This window comes from Myotis brandtii, unplaced genomic scaffold (assembly GCF_000412655.1).
Source record: "Myotis brandtii unplaced genomic scaffold, ASM41265v1 scaffold191, whole genome shotgun sequence".
NCBI lineage: Eukaryota > Metazoa > Chordata > Mammalia > Chiroptera > Vespertilionidae > Myotis > Myotis brandtii.
Window position 1 is genome coordinate 3,432,980 of NW_005357115.1, and position 19,614 is coordinate 3,452,593.

At 42.2% G+C, this 19,614-nt stretch overlaps 1 protein-coding gene and 1 long non-coding RNA gene across 6 annotated transcripts in view; both read right to left on the reverse strand.

The window, feature by feature from the left end:
- LOC102255774 overlaps positions 1-6,273 on the reverse strand; it is a 16,497-nt gene extending 10,224 nt beyond the window's left edge. For 4 of the 5 annotated variants that reach the window (XR_001361819.1, XR_001361816.1, XR_313514.2 and 1 more), the window contains exons 1-2: positions 5,300-6,194; positions 4,932-5,026 (exon numbers count right to left, since the gene is read on the reverse strand). This is a non-coding gene — a long non-coding RNA (uncharacterized LOC102255774). Of the gene's footprint in view, positions 1-4,931; positions 5,027-5,299; positions 6,195-6,237 lie in introns of those variants that run through there. The other variant, XR_001361817.1, reaches the window with a different exon arrangement.
- Positions 6,274-11,435: 5,162 nt separating this feature from the next.
- Positions 11,436-19,614, reverse strand: part of LOC102256775 (cytochrome c oxidase subunit 7A-related protein, mitochondrial) — a 9,576-nt gene continuing 1,397 nt past the window's right edge. The window contains exons 2-3 of the mRNA XM_005864755.2: positions 13,737-13,868; positions 11,436-12,305 (exon numbers count right to left, since the gene is read on the reverse strand). Coding sequence (XP_005864817.1) covers positions 12,165-12,305; positions 13,737-13,868 — 273 coding nt within the window. The 3' untranslated portion in view covers positions 11,436-12,164. The remainder of the gene's footprint in view (positions 12,306-13,736; positions 13,869-19,614) is intronic.

A 19,614-nucleotide genomic window follows, 5' to 3' on the forward strand; every position in this document is an offset into this window, starting at 1 on the left:
TCTGTGTCCATTGGTTATGCCTATATGCATGCATCAACTGATGAACAAAAATAGATAAGAGACAAAGAAGCATCAAACAGACTGTCAAACTACAGTGGGAAGGCAGAGAAGGGTTTGGGGGGAGGGGTAAGAGATCAACCCTTCTCCCTCTTTCTGACTGGTCAGTGTCATTGGTATCACTCCCTTTCTTGGAAACCCCTCCAGAAGCCACCCTCTGCTGCCTTTCCTCAGATGCTTGGGCTGAATCACCTCCCCTTATCCAGAATTTATAAAATGACAAGGAAAAGAATTCCACTCTTTAGCACGGCCCTCGTGAAATTGCTGCAGAGTTGAGATTAGGTGATCAGGCTTTCTCCCATGAGAGTGACAGGCCCTCGGGCTTCATCGGCAGAATCTATTTTTGCGTGGCCTACTGTTTGCCAGGCTTTGACATTTCCATTTAGAAGATGAATTAATTCTGAGCTGAGCCAAGTGTCCTCTTTTGGAAGATGTGTTAAGACTCAGGCCCTCGCAGGACACTGGAACATCCATGAGACCCTATCCCTTTCTCACATGATGACGGGTCAGCCTTCCTGGGGGGCAAGTGAGGAATCTGACATGAACTAAGGGGCTGCAACAAAAAAGGTATTTTTCACTGTGGGCTTAGGCACCATCTGTGCTATCCCCAGGCCCCATCTCCCTGATCACAGTCTGAAAGAAGGGGATAAGGCCCTTGCTTACCAAGGGCATTTGATCCACATGGGAGACATCCTGGTGAGCTCATGGGCTCTGCCTGGCCCTGTCTGTGAAGGCCCAGCATGAGAGAAAACATTAGCTGTCCCTGCATCAGGGCACAGGGAAGGCTGCCCCTCTGGATGACTGGCTGGGGCCTCCAACACAATAAACAATGTTTGCTCTGGAAGCGATGAGCAGTGCAACCAATTGTTAGGAAAGCCTGCAGATGGCTCCATTAATAAAGCTGCCATTCACAGCTGCCAAAGCTGAAGTAGTTTCTATGGGAAACCCTCACATTAAAATAGAAGGAAGTTCTTTTAAATTATAGTAATTACATTTTCATTAAACATTATCAAAGTTAAACACGGGGATTTGTCTGGGAGGGCACTCATCATTATGAGCTCTGAAGGCCAGGGATAGTATCACCTCTCTCTGGTCCATGACACAGAATCTGACACAGCGATTACAGAATGAATGGTTTGTGCCATAGGGTTACTGGTGGTGAAAATGGGGCAAGTCCCCTGTCTCAAGTAACCCAGATCTGTCCATGGAAAAGCCCTGTGGAAAGGACAACAGGGCACCTGGTAGTCCATAAGGGAAGAAAGCAGAACTTGTGGGAAGCCAGAGATGGCCCAGGGTACTCAGAAGACTTCAAGACCCAGCTCTAACGTGGCCAGGTTGGCAGACAGCACTAGGAAACCCCAGGCCCAAACTGCTCTTGGGTATGAAGCTTGAGGCACGACTGTCTTCACCAGGGAAGTCAGTCTGCCCCTTCTGTTTTCAGTGGCATCTGGCCCAGACCCCAGATGCCAGTGAGATTCTTCTGGGCCCAGAGCACAGCACAGAGCTCTGCAAAGACCAGCAAGTGTCCCCACCACACACTCACATTCCCTAGATACATAAATAAGGGTAGAGTCAGCACCTCTGACCTCTGTCCAGACCTGGAGCTGAAGAAAGCCCATCTCCCCTCCCTACCTCCAGAGTTCCCGGGGTTGGGACGGTGCACCTTGACGAACCCTGGGTTGACTTCTCGGTTGCAACACACCCCACCCATAATCACTCAGGAAAATAAATAGAAAAAATATGCTGGATGACAAGGTATAGTAAATCCTACAGCAGGGACACTGAACTTTATCCCACCGTTCTCCCCACACCTCCTGCTATGGCCACTAGACAGAAACCTGGGAATGCTGACTCTCAGGAGACTGAGGCTGCAGACAGGCCCATATGAGGACTCTGACCCCTCACCCGGCAGAAGTAAGGCCACCCAATCCCAAGGCATAAGGCTCAGGGGCAGCATAAGGCTCAGGCAGCTAGATTATGATATCGCAAAGGGCAGCACACTCACCTCCTGACCCACCAGGTCCTCGGCTCCCTAAGACCTGCCCGAGCTGGCCTGGGCTGGGTGGTGACCACTCCTGAGCTCCCATGGCCACAGGACATGTTTTTGCAAGTTACACACCCTGCCCTAACCATCAGCAGTGACTGCTTACCCCAGCCTTCCTGCTGCAGTTGTGGCCTACTACCTCTGGCACGGCACTTCCTGATACTCAATGAACAGGGTCCGACTAAGGGAGACACATACATATATATGGGCAGACACATACATATATAAACCGATTTTCCAAATGACTGTTGCTTCAAGAGGACATGAATCCAGGCGAAAAGGGAACAGACACCAAGTATAAACAAAGGCCCTTCTGTGTGACTCTAATTAGAATGACAACCAATTGAAAACAATTTAATGTTGGTTCATGAAAGGTTAATGAAATTCATGTTTTGAAGATGCAGAATGCAACACGGATATAGCCAGAAACACATTTCTAACCTTCATTCTCTTTAATTATTCGGTCAGAATAATTTCCCGAGAGCAGTTTTAGTCTCTGGATGGCTTTAATTAAACACCACTGAACTTTAAGTTAACATCAACTCATCCAGCTGCAACTCAATTTTCAAATTAACCTGCTATCTAACATGAGGGTTTTGTGGCCTAAGCAGGGGTGTGGTGGGGGAGGGGAAGATGGGCATGGAGCCTGACAGGTATTCACCAATTCTAGAATATTTTCCATCTTTCCCCCACCCTCTCCAGTGGCCAGGAATTTCTGTAACCTGTCGCAAGCCTCTCTAAAGACAGAGGCCGAGCCGGGCAACCAAGCTGACTCCTTCCTTGGACTTTCCCATAGTCCTGGGCTCTGGCTCCATTCTCTCCAACAACTTCGGCATAAGCCTGGTACAACCAGACCCTCAAAGTGAGCCCAGGGCCAGCAGACCCCTGCCCCAGCGCCTCCACTCTACTCTTGCCTACCTGCCTTCTTCCCCCTTCTCTCCCTCCCCTTCACAGTGCTGAAATGTGTCAAGAGCCCTGGCTCAGCAATCCTGCCTGACTAGGTGCCCTCAGGAAAGACCCCTATTTTCTGAGCTGACTCTGGCACTTCACCCAGGCCCCAGGTATCTGCCTCACTCCTTTTCTGCCTTTGAAAACCAAGGTTCCTGCTTTTGTCAGTTGCATTTCGTAGCCGTACCAAGGCCCTTTTGCAATGAGTTTCTGCTTCTTTCTAAAACTTTTTTCCTGCTGACTGGGAGGCTGCCCTAACATTTCTCACAGCTTGGGGCAGCTTCAGCCAACTTCCATCAGAATGTGATATTTGGAGTTGGCAAAGAGTCTAATCTACCTAGTACATGTTGGGCAATGTGAAGGACCTGTACTTTGGCCCTGAGGTACAGCCACGTGACCATGACAAAGCTGCGTGTCAAAGGCAAGGTCAGGGCAAGAAAACACATGACATCCCAGGAGGGCTGAATTAGCACTCGAGGAAAGAAGTATTATCTAAAGAATGCTATTCCCACTCTGCCTGGCCTTTTCCCTTAGTACCTGCAGCAGCTTTCCTGGAATCAGCTCACACTCTGGACCCTGAGCAATAAGCAGCATCTGGTCTCGGTCTATCCAAGATCCTCCAGCAGCACAGCACCTGTGCACCTGGAGCTACCCCAGTCAGGAGTCCTAATGAAGCTCGTGCAAGGGACGGCTGCTGACGGCAGAGGAGACTGCGGATGACCCATCTGCTCCAACACTATCTTGCAAGGTGGCTGAGTCACCCCAGTTGCTCTGTTCAAGTCATGAGAGCAAGGTCAGCTGATGCTGCCCTCACAACCATGAGGGTACGCCCCCTACAGCCAAGGTGCACGGTTCCCAGAAGAGAATCCACAGCCACACTCCCCCACCCACATCTACCCAGGGGCAGCCTGTCCTAAGGTAACCAAACCCCATCCATCCCAAGGAGCTCCCCAAAGGGAAGGGCAAGGGATAACAGTGAAATTGCTCTATAACAAGAAAGTTTCTTAACCAAATGATTTACTAACCCTAAGAGATGAGAGACACCCTAAAAAGGACCTAAAGATATTTTTTTAACTTTAATATTTAAAAATAATATTTAATTTTGAAATAGAGTGCTTGCTTATAGGGCAAAGGTATCTGACTCATCTTTGGGTCCCCGGCACCTGGTAGTATGTGTTTTTGCACTAACTGAATATCTGAAAGCAGCAGAGCATTAGGGGGCTCCTTGATGACCATGAGTCAAGGATGACAGCCAACGAACCTGCGAGAGGAGCACTAAGGACAGTGCCCCACTTCTCAACCAACCCGCCATGGGCAGTCTTTGGTGATAGATTAAAGTGATGCAACCCAGGATATGTGCAGTCAAATGTCAAATAAATGTACTAAATCACTGGGACCAGATAGTATCTGAATTTCTAAGCAATCAATCACCATTGCCCCTGGAGTATCCTCTAGCTATGGAAGATCAATGAGCCAGAAAGCCAGGCAGCCTGCCCACAGCCACACTCACAAAGAGGAGAAAAAGTATATAAATCAAAGCCAGCCAGCCAGTATTACAACAGTCACTCCCACCCTCACCCTGACATTGATAGCTTCACACCAAAGTCACACTGGATGAGGGGCCTGGAAGGAGAAGGAAAGTTGGAACCTGAAAGGGCATCTGCTGACAGAGAAAACAAATGATAAATAAGAAAGAACGGCAAAGTAGCCATTTGCAACCTTTCTTGCTTTTGTGCACCCTAAAGAATTCTGAAAATCTTTGTGTAGCCTTTTGCATATGCAAGTTTAACAACTAAAACCTTTCATTGTAAGTTGAAATAGTTGCACGGAGTAGTTTCTGGTGTATTATAGATAAGGGCTTAAACTATTAAGTCACAATCACCTTGTCCCAAAGGTAATCCTTGTGAGGCCCAACTGCGCTTGGGTTCTGGGACATCCCCCTTTCTGCACAGGCTGGTTCTAATGAGTTTCTGGAACCTGCAAACAGAAGTTTGGCTCAGAGAAGTCAGCAGAGACTGTTCCTCAGGAAGGCAGCAGATGGACCAAGGACATTAATGGCACTATCAAAAGGACCTGGACACAAGTGGGAAAAGTACATGAGTAGACAGTTGACAAAAAAAGAAATAAAACTTACCTTTAAAAATAAAAAGATTTTTTAAAGTAAGAATAAATTTTAAATAAAAGAAAGATATTCAACATCACTAATTTCAATAGGAAGGCACTTTAAACCAAAGGAATTTTATCACTTACCAGATTGGCAAAGAAGAGGGAGAGCAGGCACTCCCCTCATGGCTAGACAGGAACATACATCAGCACCATCGCTTTAGTGAGGAATAGCTATCACAATGGGGGGTGCACATTCTCTAGAAGTCTCACTTCTAGAAATGACCCTACAAATATAGTCAGTAATATAAAAAATGACAAAAAGATTATACATTAAAGGAGTGCTCATAAAAGCAAAAAAGATACGACTAAATAACCATCAAAAGGAGGCTAGTTAAATAAACTATGGTATATTCATATAATGGAACACAACGGAGAAAAATAAAGCAGAGAACAATCTCCAGACGGTGAGTAGTAAGAATGTACAGTGCCACTTGGGCAAAAACAAAACAGGCAGCGAAGGAAAATGCATCTGATCTGTGAACAGAACACACCTGAACGTAAACAGAGGCAACGGGGCTGGAGAAAATGTAAGGTCAGCATGGAAAGCATCTTGTGTGTCAGGAAGTGAAGAAATGCTCAGAGACTGACAGGGGCATGTCAACAGGACACAGAAACCAAATTTGAGCTGAATTTGAACATCAGAATGATAACTACAGAGATGGTTATTACATTGAATGAGAAAATTACACTAAAACTTTTAAAAAGGGGGGTACTCATCTTCACAGAAAAATATCAACATTGCAGAAGAAATGACAGAAGAGAAAGTCACTTTTTAAAACCATCTTAAAAATAAATGACTCAGGTCAGGGGACAAGGAGAGATAAACCAAAGAACTTGTATACTTCTATGCATAACCCAAAGACAACAATAGGTTGATGAAGACCTGGGGGGTAGGGAGGGACTGGGCAGAGGGGGGAGGTAAAGTGGGGGAATGGGAGACATCTGTAATACTGTCAACAATAAAATAAAAAAGATTGAGCCCAGCCGCTGTGGCTCAGTTGGTTGAACATCGTCCCATGTACCAAGGGGTCGCCAGTTTGATTTCCGGTCAGGCCACATGCCTGGGTGCAGGTTCGAATCCTGGTCAGGGGCATGCAGGAGATAGCCAATGGATGTTTCTCTCTCCCTCTCCCTCTCTTCCTGTCTCTCTAAAATCAATAACAAAGAACATATTCCAAAAAAAATTAAAATAAATTATTCAAAGAATCATCAATAAACACTAACACTGGATGCAAAACTATTGAAAATAGGATATTCCCAGTCTCAAATATCACCCCACAGATTACTTGTTAATTACAAAGGGGAAAGGGTAATTTTACAAGGGAGAAATCTCACATTTTAATTATCTAATTCAAATCATCAATAATGGGACAAACTGGTATTGAGTACCTTATTATACCACTGATATAATAAGGAAAACACACTATATATAAAGAATTCCTGACAAAAATGTTTAACCTGGATCCAATTATAAGGAGACCATTAGACAAATCCAAGTTAAAGGATATTCTGCAAAACACTGGCAGTCGATCAATGTTTCTCTCTCTCATCAGTTTCTCCCTCTTTCTTCCTCCCTCTCTCTAAAAATCAATTTTTAAAAAAGGTTAAATATGGAGTTACCATAGGACTCAGCATTTCCACTCATTATATGCCCTATGTCCATCAAATACCTGATGTAGAACTGTGCACCTGAAACCTGTATAACTGTGTTAACCAGTGTTGACCCAATAAATCTAAAAATAAAAAAATACTTGTATACCAACATTCATAAAAACATTCATTATTCATAATAGCCAAAAGTGGCAATAATCTAAATATCCATCAACTGATGAAGAGATAAACAAAATGTGGTATATCCATATATTATTATTCAGCCATAAAAGGAATGAAGTACTGATACATAATACAATATAGATGAACCTCGAAATCATTACAGTGAGAGAAATCAATTACAAAAGATCACATATTGTATGATTATACAGTAAACCCTCGATTTTGCAGACTTCAATTTAACAGACTTTCGATTTAACAAACAAAATTTCCGATCCACATGTCATATGCAAAAATTAATGCCCTGTTAATTTGAAAATATTTTTAACCTATATTTGCTTATAATTAAATTAACAGGTCATTTTCATTTGTTATTAATTCACTGTTATTTTCAACAAATTTAGGCAGATAGGCCAAATGTTGGGAAAAACTGTAGTAATTTCACATAATTAAATATTACACATCTACAACTATAGTCTACATATTTATATCCAAGAGTCACCACTAGTAAACAATGTTCAGCAAATGATTAGCACATGATCGCACCACATTGCAAGTGGTAATTGGTTCTGTTGTTGCATGGCATGACTTTCTGCAGCAGTTTTAATGCATGCTAGCCAATGTTCTAGCATTTATTTACTCGCAGTGATCTATTCAATATAAATTTTTAATTGCTGTAATACATATAGGAAACTTCTACATGAAATTAAAATTTTCATACATAATTTTAAATTCACAAATTATCTACATCAGTAAAAACAGGTAAACTAATTTGTCAGTTTTGTTAACATGCGTTCGGAAAACCTACTCTATTATATAATGAACTTTCAGTTTTAACAGATACCCCTCGTCTGAATTAGTCCGTTACGTTGAGGTTTTACTGTATTTATATGAAATGCCCAGAAAGAAAAAAATCTAGAGAGACAGAAAATAGATTAGTGGTTGCCCAGGGCTAGAAGTTAGGGTAGGGAAGGGAAGTGACTGCTAATGGCACATAGAGTTTCCTCTTAGGGTAATAAAAATGTTTTAAAACTGATTTGTGGCAATGGTAGCACGACTCTGAATTTAGGAAAACCCACTGAATTGTACACTTTTTGTTGTTGTTGTCAATCCTCACCAGAGGATATTTTTTCCATTGCCTTTTAGAGAGTGGCAGGTAGGAAGCGGGAGAGAGAGAAACATTGATGTGAGAAACATCGATTGGTTGCCTCCCACATACACCCCTACTGGAGCCAGGAATCAAACCCACAACCCTTTGGTGCATGGGCCCACACTCTAACCACTGCTCAGGGCTGAATTGTACACTTTAAAAGGTGAATTGTATGGTATGTGAATTATATCATAATAAACCTGTTATTTTAAAAAACATAACTACAAAGGACACATTATTAGGATACCTGGGGAAAATTAAAGAGAGACTCTATATTAGGTATCAGTATTGTTATCAATGTTAAATAGGGTGTGACAAATGAGTTATATCCTTACTCTTAGGAGATACTGGCTAAAGTATTTATGGCTGAATCATCATAATTCTATAGCTTAATCTTAAATGATTTAGCAAAAACCAAATGTTTATGTACATAACATTCATTGTGTGCCTGTGCTTTGGGAAAGCAAGAAAAAGCAAAAGTGGCAATATATTGATAACAGGTGATCCAAGTGAAGGATGTACAGGTGTATTTTGTACTATTCTTACAATGTTTCTGTCATCTGGAATTTTTCAAAATAAAAACTTGGGAGAAATATCAAAGAATAAAGTTTAGACTTATACAGACAAATAACAACTACCTAGCCTTTGGGAATGCTATTGTTTATAAACACAGTATTTTACCCTCAGTAAGAAATCACTATCCTTTGTTATGACAAGATACAGACCACCACTTCATCTATAATAATCTACACTAATAAAAGAAAAACATGCAAATTGACCGTCCCTCTGCTACACCCACCAGCCAATCAGGGCAAGTATGCAAATTAACCCAACAAAGATGGCGGCGGCCATGGAGCTGGAGGCTTGGGTTGCCCCTGACAACAGAGGAAGCCAAGCTTCCCACCTGCCCTGGCCGCTGCTGAAGGAGTGGCTGGGAGCCTGGGTCGGGGGCAAACCAGGCTTCCATCGGGCCCTGGCCTCCGCTCAAGGAGGGGCTGGGGGCCTGGGTCTCCGGGGGTCATGGCCAGCCTGAAAATGGCCCTCAGCCCCTCACCCAGGCTGGCCAGGCACCCCAGCGGGACCCCCCCCCACCCTGAAGGGGCTCTGGCCAGCCTGAAAACGGCCCTCAGCCCCTTACCCAGGCTGGCCAGGCACCCCAGTGGGAACCCCCATCCTCAAGGGGGTGTGGCCAGCTTGAAAACAGCCCTCAGCCCCTCCCCCAGGCTGGCCACGCCCCCCCAGCAGGGACCCTCACCCCATGGGGGCGTGGCCAGCCTGCAAACCTCTCTATCCCTCTCCCTTCCTCTCTGTAAAAAACCAATAAAATATATTTAAAAAAATAAAACCCACTGCTTTGGACTACTTAGATTGGAAATTAAACATTAAACTTCTCTCAGGGAGCTGTTTTCCCCTGAGTTTTATTCTTCTTTATATTCATGCCACTCTGTGCTGTCTGCAACCTAGCACTTAGTAGGCTCTCAATTCATATTCATTGGACTAAAATTGAGTCAGTGATTAAAAGCTAGACAGCCCTAGCTGGTTAGAGCGTCGACCTCCGGACCAAAGGGTCCCGGGTTCAATTCCGGTCAAGGGCATGTACCTTGATTGCAGGATTGCAGGCTTCTCCTGGGCCCACGCCCTGATCGGGGCTCAGGCAGGAGGCAACCAGTCGTGCAGGAGGCAATCAATCGATGTGTTTCTCTCACATGGATATTTCTGTCTTTCCCTCTCTCATCCAATCTCCTTAAAAATCAATGGAAAAATATCCTCAGGTGAGGATTAAAAAACACACACACAAACAAAACATTAGAACTGAATATGAAGTCTCATTTGATCTCCAGCTCCATTCCCACATTTTTATACATTTATATACCCAGGAACAGCGGAGAGGATTATTTTGTGCATAAATCTCTCTTGAAGGAGAGATTTCAGTCAAGAGACACAAGGGTAATATGCTAATTAGAGCAGATATCTATCCGGACGTCCTTCCAGACAAAGCCATGCTGTCGGGGGCTGAGGCAGAGGCGGTTAGGGGTGACCAGGCTGGCAGGGGAGGGCAGTTAGAGGTGATCAGGCAGGCAGAGGAGTAGTTAGGGGCGATCAGGCAGGCAGGCAGAGTGGTAGGGGCAATCAGGCAGGCAGGCAGGTGAGCGGTTAGGAGCCAGCAGTCCCAGATTGTGAGAGGGATGTCTGACTGCCAGTTTAGACCCAATCCCTGTAAATCGGCAGTAGGACATTCTTCCAGGGGTCCCAGATTGGAGAGGGTGCAGGCCGAACTGAAGGACACACACCCCCCCGCCCCGTGCACGAATTTCGTGCACTGGGCCACTAGTAAAAGCATAATATGCTAATTAGACCAGACAGCCAAAAGACCTTCTGAACGACCTTCCGGGCGTCATTCCGGACGTCCTTCTAGACCAGTGATGGCGAACCTTTTGAGCTCGGCGTGTCAGCATTTTGAAAAACCCTAACTTAACTCTGGTGCCGTGTCACATATAGAAATTTTTTGATATTTGCAACCATAGTAAAACAAAGATGTATTTATTTTATATATTTAAATGCCATTTAACAAAGAAAAATCAACCAAAAAAATGAGTTCGCGTGTCAGAGGTTCGCCATCACTGTTCTAGACGAAGCCGCGGCAGCGGGGGCTGAGGCTGAGGCAGAGGCAGTTAGAGGCGATCAGGCAGGCAGGCAAGCAGAGTGGTTAGGGGCGATCAGGCGGGCAAGCAGAGTGGTTAGGGGTGATCAGGCAGGCAGGCAAAGTGGTTAGGGGCGATCAGGCAGGCAGGCAGAGTGGTTAGGGGTGATCAGGCAGGCAGGCAAAGTGGTTAGGGGCGATCCAGGCAGGCAGAGTGGTTAGGGGTGATCAGGCAGGCAGGAGAATGGTTAGGAGCCAGCGGTCCGGGATTGCAAGAGGGTGCAAGCCGGGCTGAGGGTACACCCCCCCTCCTGTACACGAATTTTGTGCACCTGGCCTCTAGTATATAATAAAATTCCACCTTTTTTCAGCATTAATGTAGGGTGTGTGAGTCTACCAATTGTGATGGCACAGGAAATTAATGTCTAAATGAACTGTGTGTAACAGGCACATTTCACTACGAAGCAAGCAGGTTTCCTAGGAAGCATATGGTAATCATCAGTATACCATTAGCCTTCTATTACTAGACTTTGAGGAACTATTTTGTAAAGATTATCTGGTACCAAATTAAAAAGAAAGAAATTAAGACTCAGGTTTAAGATGCCTCTGGTGTTCTGAAATTTTTCTGAAAGATCATTTAAAAAACTTCAAACTTCAGATTTTTCATTCATGTATTTATTCCACAATCAAAATAAATCATAACTTAAAAATCATAATGTTTTTAAAAGGTAAAGGAGACTTTGTGTCACAGTTTCATTAATAAAACAGACATCGGTCTAAAATGCAACACTAAACAGGTGTTCTATTCCCATAGTGGAATAAATACATAATAATTACACATAAAATTTCACTAAAGATCTGGGATGAGGCAAATAACCCTTTGAAACAAACTGCCCAATGAATAGAGGCGTGCTGCAAATAATTTCTATTAACATTTTACTGCAAGATGGAAAATCCCCAAGGTAACTACAGACACAATACTTCATTTCATGCACCTGGCCTTGGCTTTTGTCTTCCTTCCTCAGACATATCCAAATCCAGAAAGGTTTCTGCCCCCCATGCTCAAAAAGGCCACCATGGGTCCCCAAGGACCTGAGAACAGACCGCAGTTAATGAGTCTGTATGCAACCTCCATCCAGAACCTCCAGGGAAATCAAGAGCTCAAACTCGTAGAGCAGCAGCATTTCTTTGAGCAATAGTTTTAACTGTCAAATGAGCTCTGACAGGCCATGTGCATTTCATAAACAAACCAAAATATTGTCTTATTATCTTCTATTTTTTTCTTGCAAAATATTAAGTAGACCATTCAAGTAAAAAAAAATTTTTTTACAGAAACAAAAATTCAAAGGGTTTATGCCAAAAAGCAAACCAGTCTTTTGCAGCCTAATTCATTTGTTTCTGGGCTGTGAAGCCATGTAGAGGGCGATGAGGCAGTAGATGGTCCCTCCCAACGTCAGTGCCATGGTGGTCCGGTAAAGCATTTGGTCAGGCAGGCCTCGTTTCAGGTGGATGGGCACACCATCAGATTTCTTGAAAGAAAGAATTATCAAGGACATGGTTGATAAGAAAAAGATTTCTAATTTAGGCTAGTAAAGAACAAATGTCTCTACTCTGTGACTAACCCATTACAGTGGAAAAAGCCCTAACCCATTAAAATGCTAATTGAAATACTAGTATTATTTCTTATAAATGTAACTAAAGTTTGTAAATCCAAAATAATTCTCCAAAATACAGCCTCAGGAACGTGCATGCAACGAATTCCAAATTTCTAAGGAATTTATCATATTGCTTAACTAAGAAAGAAGCATTGGTGAATTTTTTTAAGACATAAAGGTAACCAGCAGCTAACTTAAAAGCTATATAGGCACAAGAAATGCTCTATATTTACTTTGACTTCCTGATCACTGGTGGATGGAGTCTGAGCACACCAGGTCAGTTAATAGGTTCAATTCCATTTTTTTTTATTCAGCCACCTTCTTTCCATTAAGGTGTGTCAAATCCATTTAATAACGACAATCCATAAAACGTTTAGTCCATTATTTTGCAGTCTCCAAAATCCCTCCCCACTGCAACGCCAAGACCCCCACCCTGCTCAAGACAGACTTATCAGCCCTTGCCACCTTGCTCAGTGGTTAGAGCATCGGCCTGAGAACCGAAGGGTCTCAGATTCAAGTCCCTGGCACCGGAGGCAATCAATCGATGTGTCTCACAAGGATGTTTCTCTCTCTCTCCTGATACTCCCTCCCTTCCACTCTCTCTAAAAAAATCAATGAAAAAAATATCCTCTGGTGAAGATTAACAAAAACACACATACACACAAAAATTTTACTTATCAGATTAAAATGGATTAAACTGATCAAAAGTCCCCAGGCCAGTCCTGAATCTGGACATAGTATTTTTGAGGGAGAAGCTACCTCCCAGCAACAGCAGTAACAGGCACTACCATTCCCATGGCATCGGAGACATTATCTGTATATAGATTAATGTTTATAAAATTTTAAAATCCAGTTTTAGCTTCTCTCTGTTGATCAGCAAACCCAAGAGAGCCTCCTCCACTTCTAGCAACAGCTCAGTGAATTTTACTATCAAGGAGGCAAAAAAACAATTAGAAGAAAACTCAATGCCAAAAGTCACTGCATGTGTCACAAACCCAAATATATATTGGATTATTCACAATGTTTATACATAATACATGCTACTGTTTCCTCCATCCGATATATGCAATTTAAAAACCTGCATACCCTCAAATACTGATAAGAAAATTAATCACCCTCTCTCTTTCATCAGTTTCTACCTACATTGAGTTCTACTAGTTTATGGCTCAAATAATATCAAAAGAATTCTATTTAAGGAAAAAGAGAGAAGGGGGTAGTAAACTAGATTAACACTCGGTTTCATAGTGTTTGTTTTTAAACCTATTTATTTCACAGGCTTCTTTGTTCCCGAGTGCCTCCTCTCACCTGGAAAAACTTCTGCAGCTCTGGAACTTTGTTTTTCCCAGCATAATCATATGTAGGATAATCGGAAGTCAGTTTAGTTGGTGTGGCAAATATGATAGGCGGTGCTTCTGTGGAAACCACAGGCTTTAATCCCTGCAGGAAAAAAGGAAGAAAGTATGTCTGGGCATCTGAACAGGCCTTTCAAGGAGCAGGCTGTCTGGAATAGTGGAGGCAGTCATTCCACCATGAGAGGGAAGGAAAGCCTCTCTAACTCTGCATTACAAGGCCTTTAATTTTTTAAGTTTAAGGTTTAAAGTCCTTAAACTTTCAACAAAATACCCTAGTCCACTTTACCAGAGCAACCTGTCAAGCACCCCCGGCCATGAAGAAGGGGGAGAAGTGAGGGGGGCACAGGGAGCAAGGAACAAACAACAAAGGCTCATTCTAGAAATACCTATTGTGTCTATCTTATCAAACCAGTAAAACATTTATAATCTGTACGAACTTTGGTTTCAAGAAAGAGCTGGCTGTCCCTTTCCTTCTCCTGGTGAGCTGATATACCAATATGGAATCTCTAACCCCAGAAAGGACTTCAGATTCTTTTCAGACACACAGTACAAAAATACCTCCATCTGGAAGAAACTTTAATGGTAAGAGATGTCTTTCAGAACCAGAAAACAAACACAAAACAAAATAATTAGAGTAACTAAACTTTCCAGCATTAATAAGCCCATAAATTTTTAAAAAACTTTAATTTTATAAAAACAAAAAGGAAACCTCAGTGTTCTCATGTGTGACATGTGTATGATAGTAACAGTATCTACCACTGAAAGGACTGCATGACATAGTAAATATATGCCTAAAGTAGTGTACCTGCACTCACAGGTATTCAACAAATATAAACTGAATGAGATTTGGGGATTAGTACAGGTTACTATTTGTAACCTCAGCCACATTGATAAAGGAAGGACAAACCCACAGGCTTAAAAAAAAAAAACCTAAGGGGAAAGAAAAATAAAGTACTGATTCATGCTATAACACCAATTAACCTTGAAAATACTGCACCGAGTAAAAGGAGCCAGTCATAAAAGCCCACATTATGATCCCATTCATATAACAGTCCAAACTAGGAAAATCTAAGAGACAGAAAAGAGACTAGTGGTTGCTTAGGGCTGGGGAGTGAGGAGTAAGGGGATCAGAGCTGAAGGGTACAGGTTTCTTTTTGAAGTAATGGGAATACTCTGAAACTGATATGGCGATAGTTGCACATTATCTGTGAATACACCACACTAAACTTCAATGGTATTTTTTAAATTAGTAAGTGTATGGTATGTGAATCATATCTCAATAAAGCTGTTACTTTAAAAAGGAACCCATGGCCCTTAGCCCACTTAGAACAGTCATGGTTATGGACCTCACAAGAAGAGCTCCAACCGCCCTTTTCCCCAGAACACCCCTAACTCCTGCAAACCCTTTTTAGCACTGCCGGACTACAATTTAGAGGAGGCCTGCAGTCTCTCTCTCTCTCTCTCACACACACACACACACACACACACAAAACACTGGGAAAAGCAATACAACTTTAGATAACTAAGATAGACAGATAGAGACGGACGAAGGAGCCTAAGGGGAACTCTGGTTTTCCATCTGAAGAAGTAAATCTACAGTGGCAGATATATAGACGGTTCTCCAAAATAACCTGCAGATTAAAATGAGGAAGTTAGATTCCAAATCAATAAAAATCACTTCCTTTTATATTAAATTCTAACCAGGAAAAATAAAACTTTAAAGTTAGAAAGTAGAGTTCAAGTTCAGCCTCTTCCTTTTTTACAGATGAAAATGGAAACTCTTTGCCCAAAATTAATAAATACAGTTGTTAGACCCCTGGTTCCTGATCTCTTCAAAAAAACCTAAGTTTGTCCTAACCGGTTTGGCTCAGTGGATAGAGCGTCAGCCTGCAGACTGAGGGGTCCCAGGTTCGATTCCAGTCAAGGGCATGTACCTTGGTTGCGGGCACATCCCCAGTGGGAGGTGTACCGGAGGCAGCTGATCGATGTTTCTCTCTCATCCATGTTTCTAACTCTCTATCCCTCTCCCTTCCTCTCTGTAAAATATCAATATAATATATTTTAAAAAACAAAACAAAAAAACCTAAGTTTGCCTATAATTGACAGAACCTATTTTAAAAAGCAAATATTGAAAACCTCAACATTACTCCCACCAGGCAGGCATTAGGATCAACAGGGCAACAAAACAGTATTAGAATAAACTTGGCTTCTATTAATGGGGCTGAATCACGGCCTTTATTCTGTATTCCATTTACTCATTCACATATATTACTGAGCACTTACTAAAAATACACAATAAATAAGACAGATACAATCTCTGCTATTATGGATATTCATGTTATGGAGTAACAGCAGCTAATATCTGAGCCCTTGTTATGTGCCCAGCATCATGTTAATTTAAACATTTCATATGCATCATCTCATTTAATCCTGACAGCAACCCTAGGGGGATGTTACTATTCCCTTTTTTTTACAGAGGAGAAAACTGCATCGGAGAGGGTAACTTGCCTGAGATCACATAGCAAAGAGACAGAGCCAAGTGTCAAAACTCAAGCCTCTCTCAAGTACAGAGCCCTGGATTTTAAGTATTTCACTACCTGCCCCAGTCACTGCCCCTCAACAACGATCCATTTAAAGAGAAAGTTTGGTCAATATGCTATTAGCCTACATTTGGTATATAACACACTCAAACAGAGAGACTCAGGAGTCTGGGATGGGAAAAGGGATCCTACCCACAAGGCTTAAAAGGGTCTTTCTTTGAACAGGAGAATTTTACACACTCCCTTAATTCTGTAAGCAATTTGTATTTTCTCCTAATGATCATTTCCCCTTGAATGAAAAAAATTTAAAAACCCTTCCTACCAAGCATCTCCAAATATGGTTTTAAATTAAATTCATGTTTTTGACAGGACTAATGTGAAAGCACTTTAATACCTAATTGCTTTGTTTGTTCACTCATCAAGTGATTCAAAACTACAGGAAAGTTTTTGAGCAATATCATCTGAAAATAGTACTAATCATCTTAACAATTTTAAATAATTTCATATTTCCATTTATAATACTGTAAAAGTTTAGAATATTGAGTTTTAAAGTTATCTATCATCCCATTATCTTATCCCATCAATTATTATAATTGTATCTTCTCTAATCTCTTTTCATAGGCATATTTTGAAATGTTTTCCTGTGATTTAGGACTATAAACAAGTTTCAATCCAGTGCCTCAAGTCCTTTATTTCTAACTTCAAGCCAGGTATCACTACCTCCATGTTTCCCTGACACCTCACACTCCATTTGTCCAAAATTGGTTTCTCACAAGTCTACTTAGGAGCCCCGCTTCTGTGGAAAGCATCACCATTCTCCAATTTCCCAATCACCTTAGATTCCTCTTTCCTCATCCCTAAAATCTCCCTCATTGGTCGCTAAATCCTTACCATCCAGACCTCTGACTTCTCCATTCCTATTCAGAAGACCTTGAACTATTTTGTGGATCTAACAGGCATCCCTGGCACTGGTCTCTCCCAGTCAGACTGTTTTCAAAGCATAGCTCTGGTCATACTTGCTCCTCCGTAAACCTTTCATGAAACTAAGGGTAAGAAGCATGTCTTTGTTTCAACCTCTGGCCAAGACTCTACTACAACTTTCTGCAGTAAGTTGCTTTGCAAATGTCTACTCATTTCTCACAAAATTAAATCCTACCATCCTAGACCCTTCATGACCTACCTCCATCCACCACGGCCAAACTTACTCAATGACTCCCCAGTTGCCCCCCTCCCCTCCATTACTCTGTTACCTTTACCTAAAATAAAACATCATTCTGCCAGCTTAAATAGGAGAGGAATTGCTAAATCGTATGGTAAAATTAAGTTTACTTTTTAACAAATTGCCAAACTGTTTTCCAAAGTGGCTACACCATTTTACATTCCCACCAGCAATGTACTAGGGGGCTCCAGTTCCTCCACATTCTCACCAACTCCTGTTGTCTGTCTTCTTGATGCTAGCAGGTGTAAAATGGAGTCTCATTTGCAGTTCCCTAATGACTAATGATGTTTATTGGCCCCAATTTAATGGCACCACATGTGAAAGTAAAGCAAATGTTTTTCAATCAACCCCTGGAAAATATCCTCCCCACAATTGCTTGCTATCAAGTTGATTTATAAATCTCAACGAGCACTGTTGTTAAAAGAACCAGCTTTTCCACATTAGGTTGCTCAATGCTTGTTCAGTTATTCAATGCTCTTTACATAATACTGACAGTGACAAACGTCTACATTTCCCATTGTGCCACTATCTCCAAGAAAGGAAAAAGTTAAGTACTCCTCTAATTACCGAAGTCAGAACACCTGGTTTGCGAATGCCTGTCACAATCACTCTGAAATCTACAAATCATACAAAGCTTACATGTATCACTTTTTTCAACATAACTTAAGAAATCCATACGTAACTAAGACGTTCAAATTCTCAAGAGAAACACAATTCAAGAAGTGCTAGAAACCTGAAAGCCCTAGCTGCAAAGTCATCTCAGGGTAATCTCTGCTCTGAGGGTCAATTCAATTTCAATATATGTTCGTTTTAGTCTAAAACTGCACTTTTTCCTTAGTAGTTATAGTTAACAAAACCGTGGTTATGCTAAAACTCTACTAAGAACATCTACAACCAACAGAATAGGTCAATTGTGATATATTCATACAACAAATCCTACACAGCAATAAAAGGAACTGACTACTAACATATGTAACATGAACTGCAAAAACACTGAGAAAAAGAAAACTCACACAAAAGGGTACTGTGTGGTTCCACTTACATAAAATTCAAAAGTAGGCAAAACTATCTATTTATAGTGATAAAAGTCAGAATAGGGAGGTGGACAGAGATTGGCAGGGCAAGAGTAAGAGGGAACCTTCTTAGGGGTGGTGTGTTTAAACTAACATTTAAGATGCGTACACTGAAAAATATACTTTATACTAGAAACAGATATGATAGAAATGGCTGTTTTCCTATAATCTGTAAAAGAAATCACTGTGAACAATTCCTGCTTTAGACCTCTTTACCAATTTGGTTTCAGTGACAACACACTGGTCTCCCTTATAATCCTGGATTGCTCCTTTGATAAAGTTTCCTTCTCCACCCTCCCTTCATGTTCTGTAGTCTGGCTATATTCCCACTTTTCTTTGCTAGATACTCCCTGGGTGATCACCACCACCAGATACTACTACCACCTATGGACTGAAGATACTCCAATCTATTAAATTCCATAACCCACAAATCCAGCTGTTACCAGACATATCACAAGCTCATTTATAAACCTAGACCCTTCCCCCACCCCTCCCAGGACTTGCCCTTCTTGCCCTCCCTATCCTAGGTAATAACAGCACATCGAATCTTAGATTGTAACCATCCTTTAACACCCCACACGCACACTTTGGGCAAGCTGCAGTGTCCCACAGGAAAAGGAGGAGGTTCACAGTGGAGCATCTTTTACACCCTACCTGGGCCCCTTACTATTCCAGTCGTTTGCCAGCTGCACCTCTTACCGATTCTTCCCACACCACTCTATGAGGATAGAAATGAATGTGACGGTAGCTCAGACTCAGCTTCTGGAGAATAGCTGCCGCTTACCCAGTACCTACCACCTGCCAAAGACTCCAGTCACCTGGAACACGCCTCATGTAATCTGTACTACAGCTGCCCTAGATGAAACTGAGCTCACAAGGAACTTGATCAATCTACACTAATAAAAGGGTAATATGCTAATTAGACCCTGAGACCTTCTGGGCGTCCTTCCGGACAAAGCCATGGTGGTGGGGCCGAGGCAGAGGCGGTTAGGGGCAATC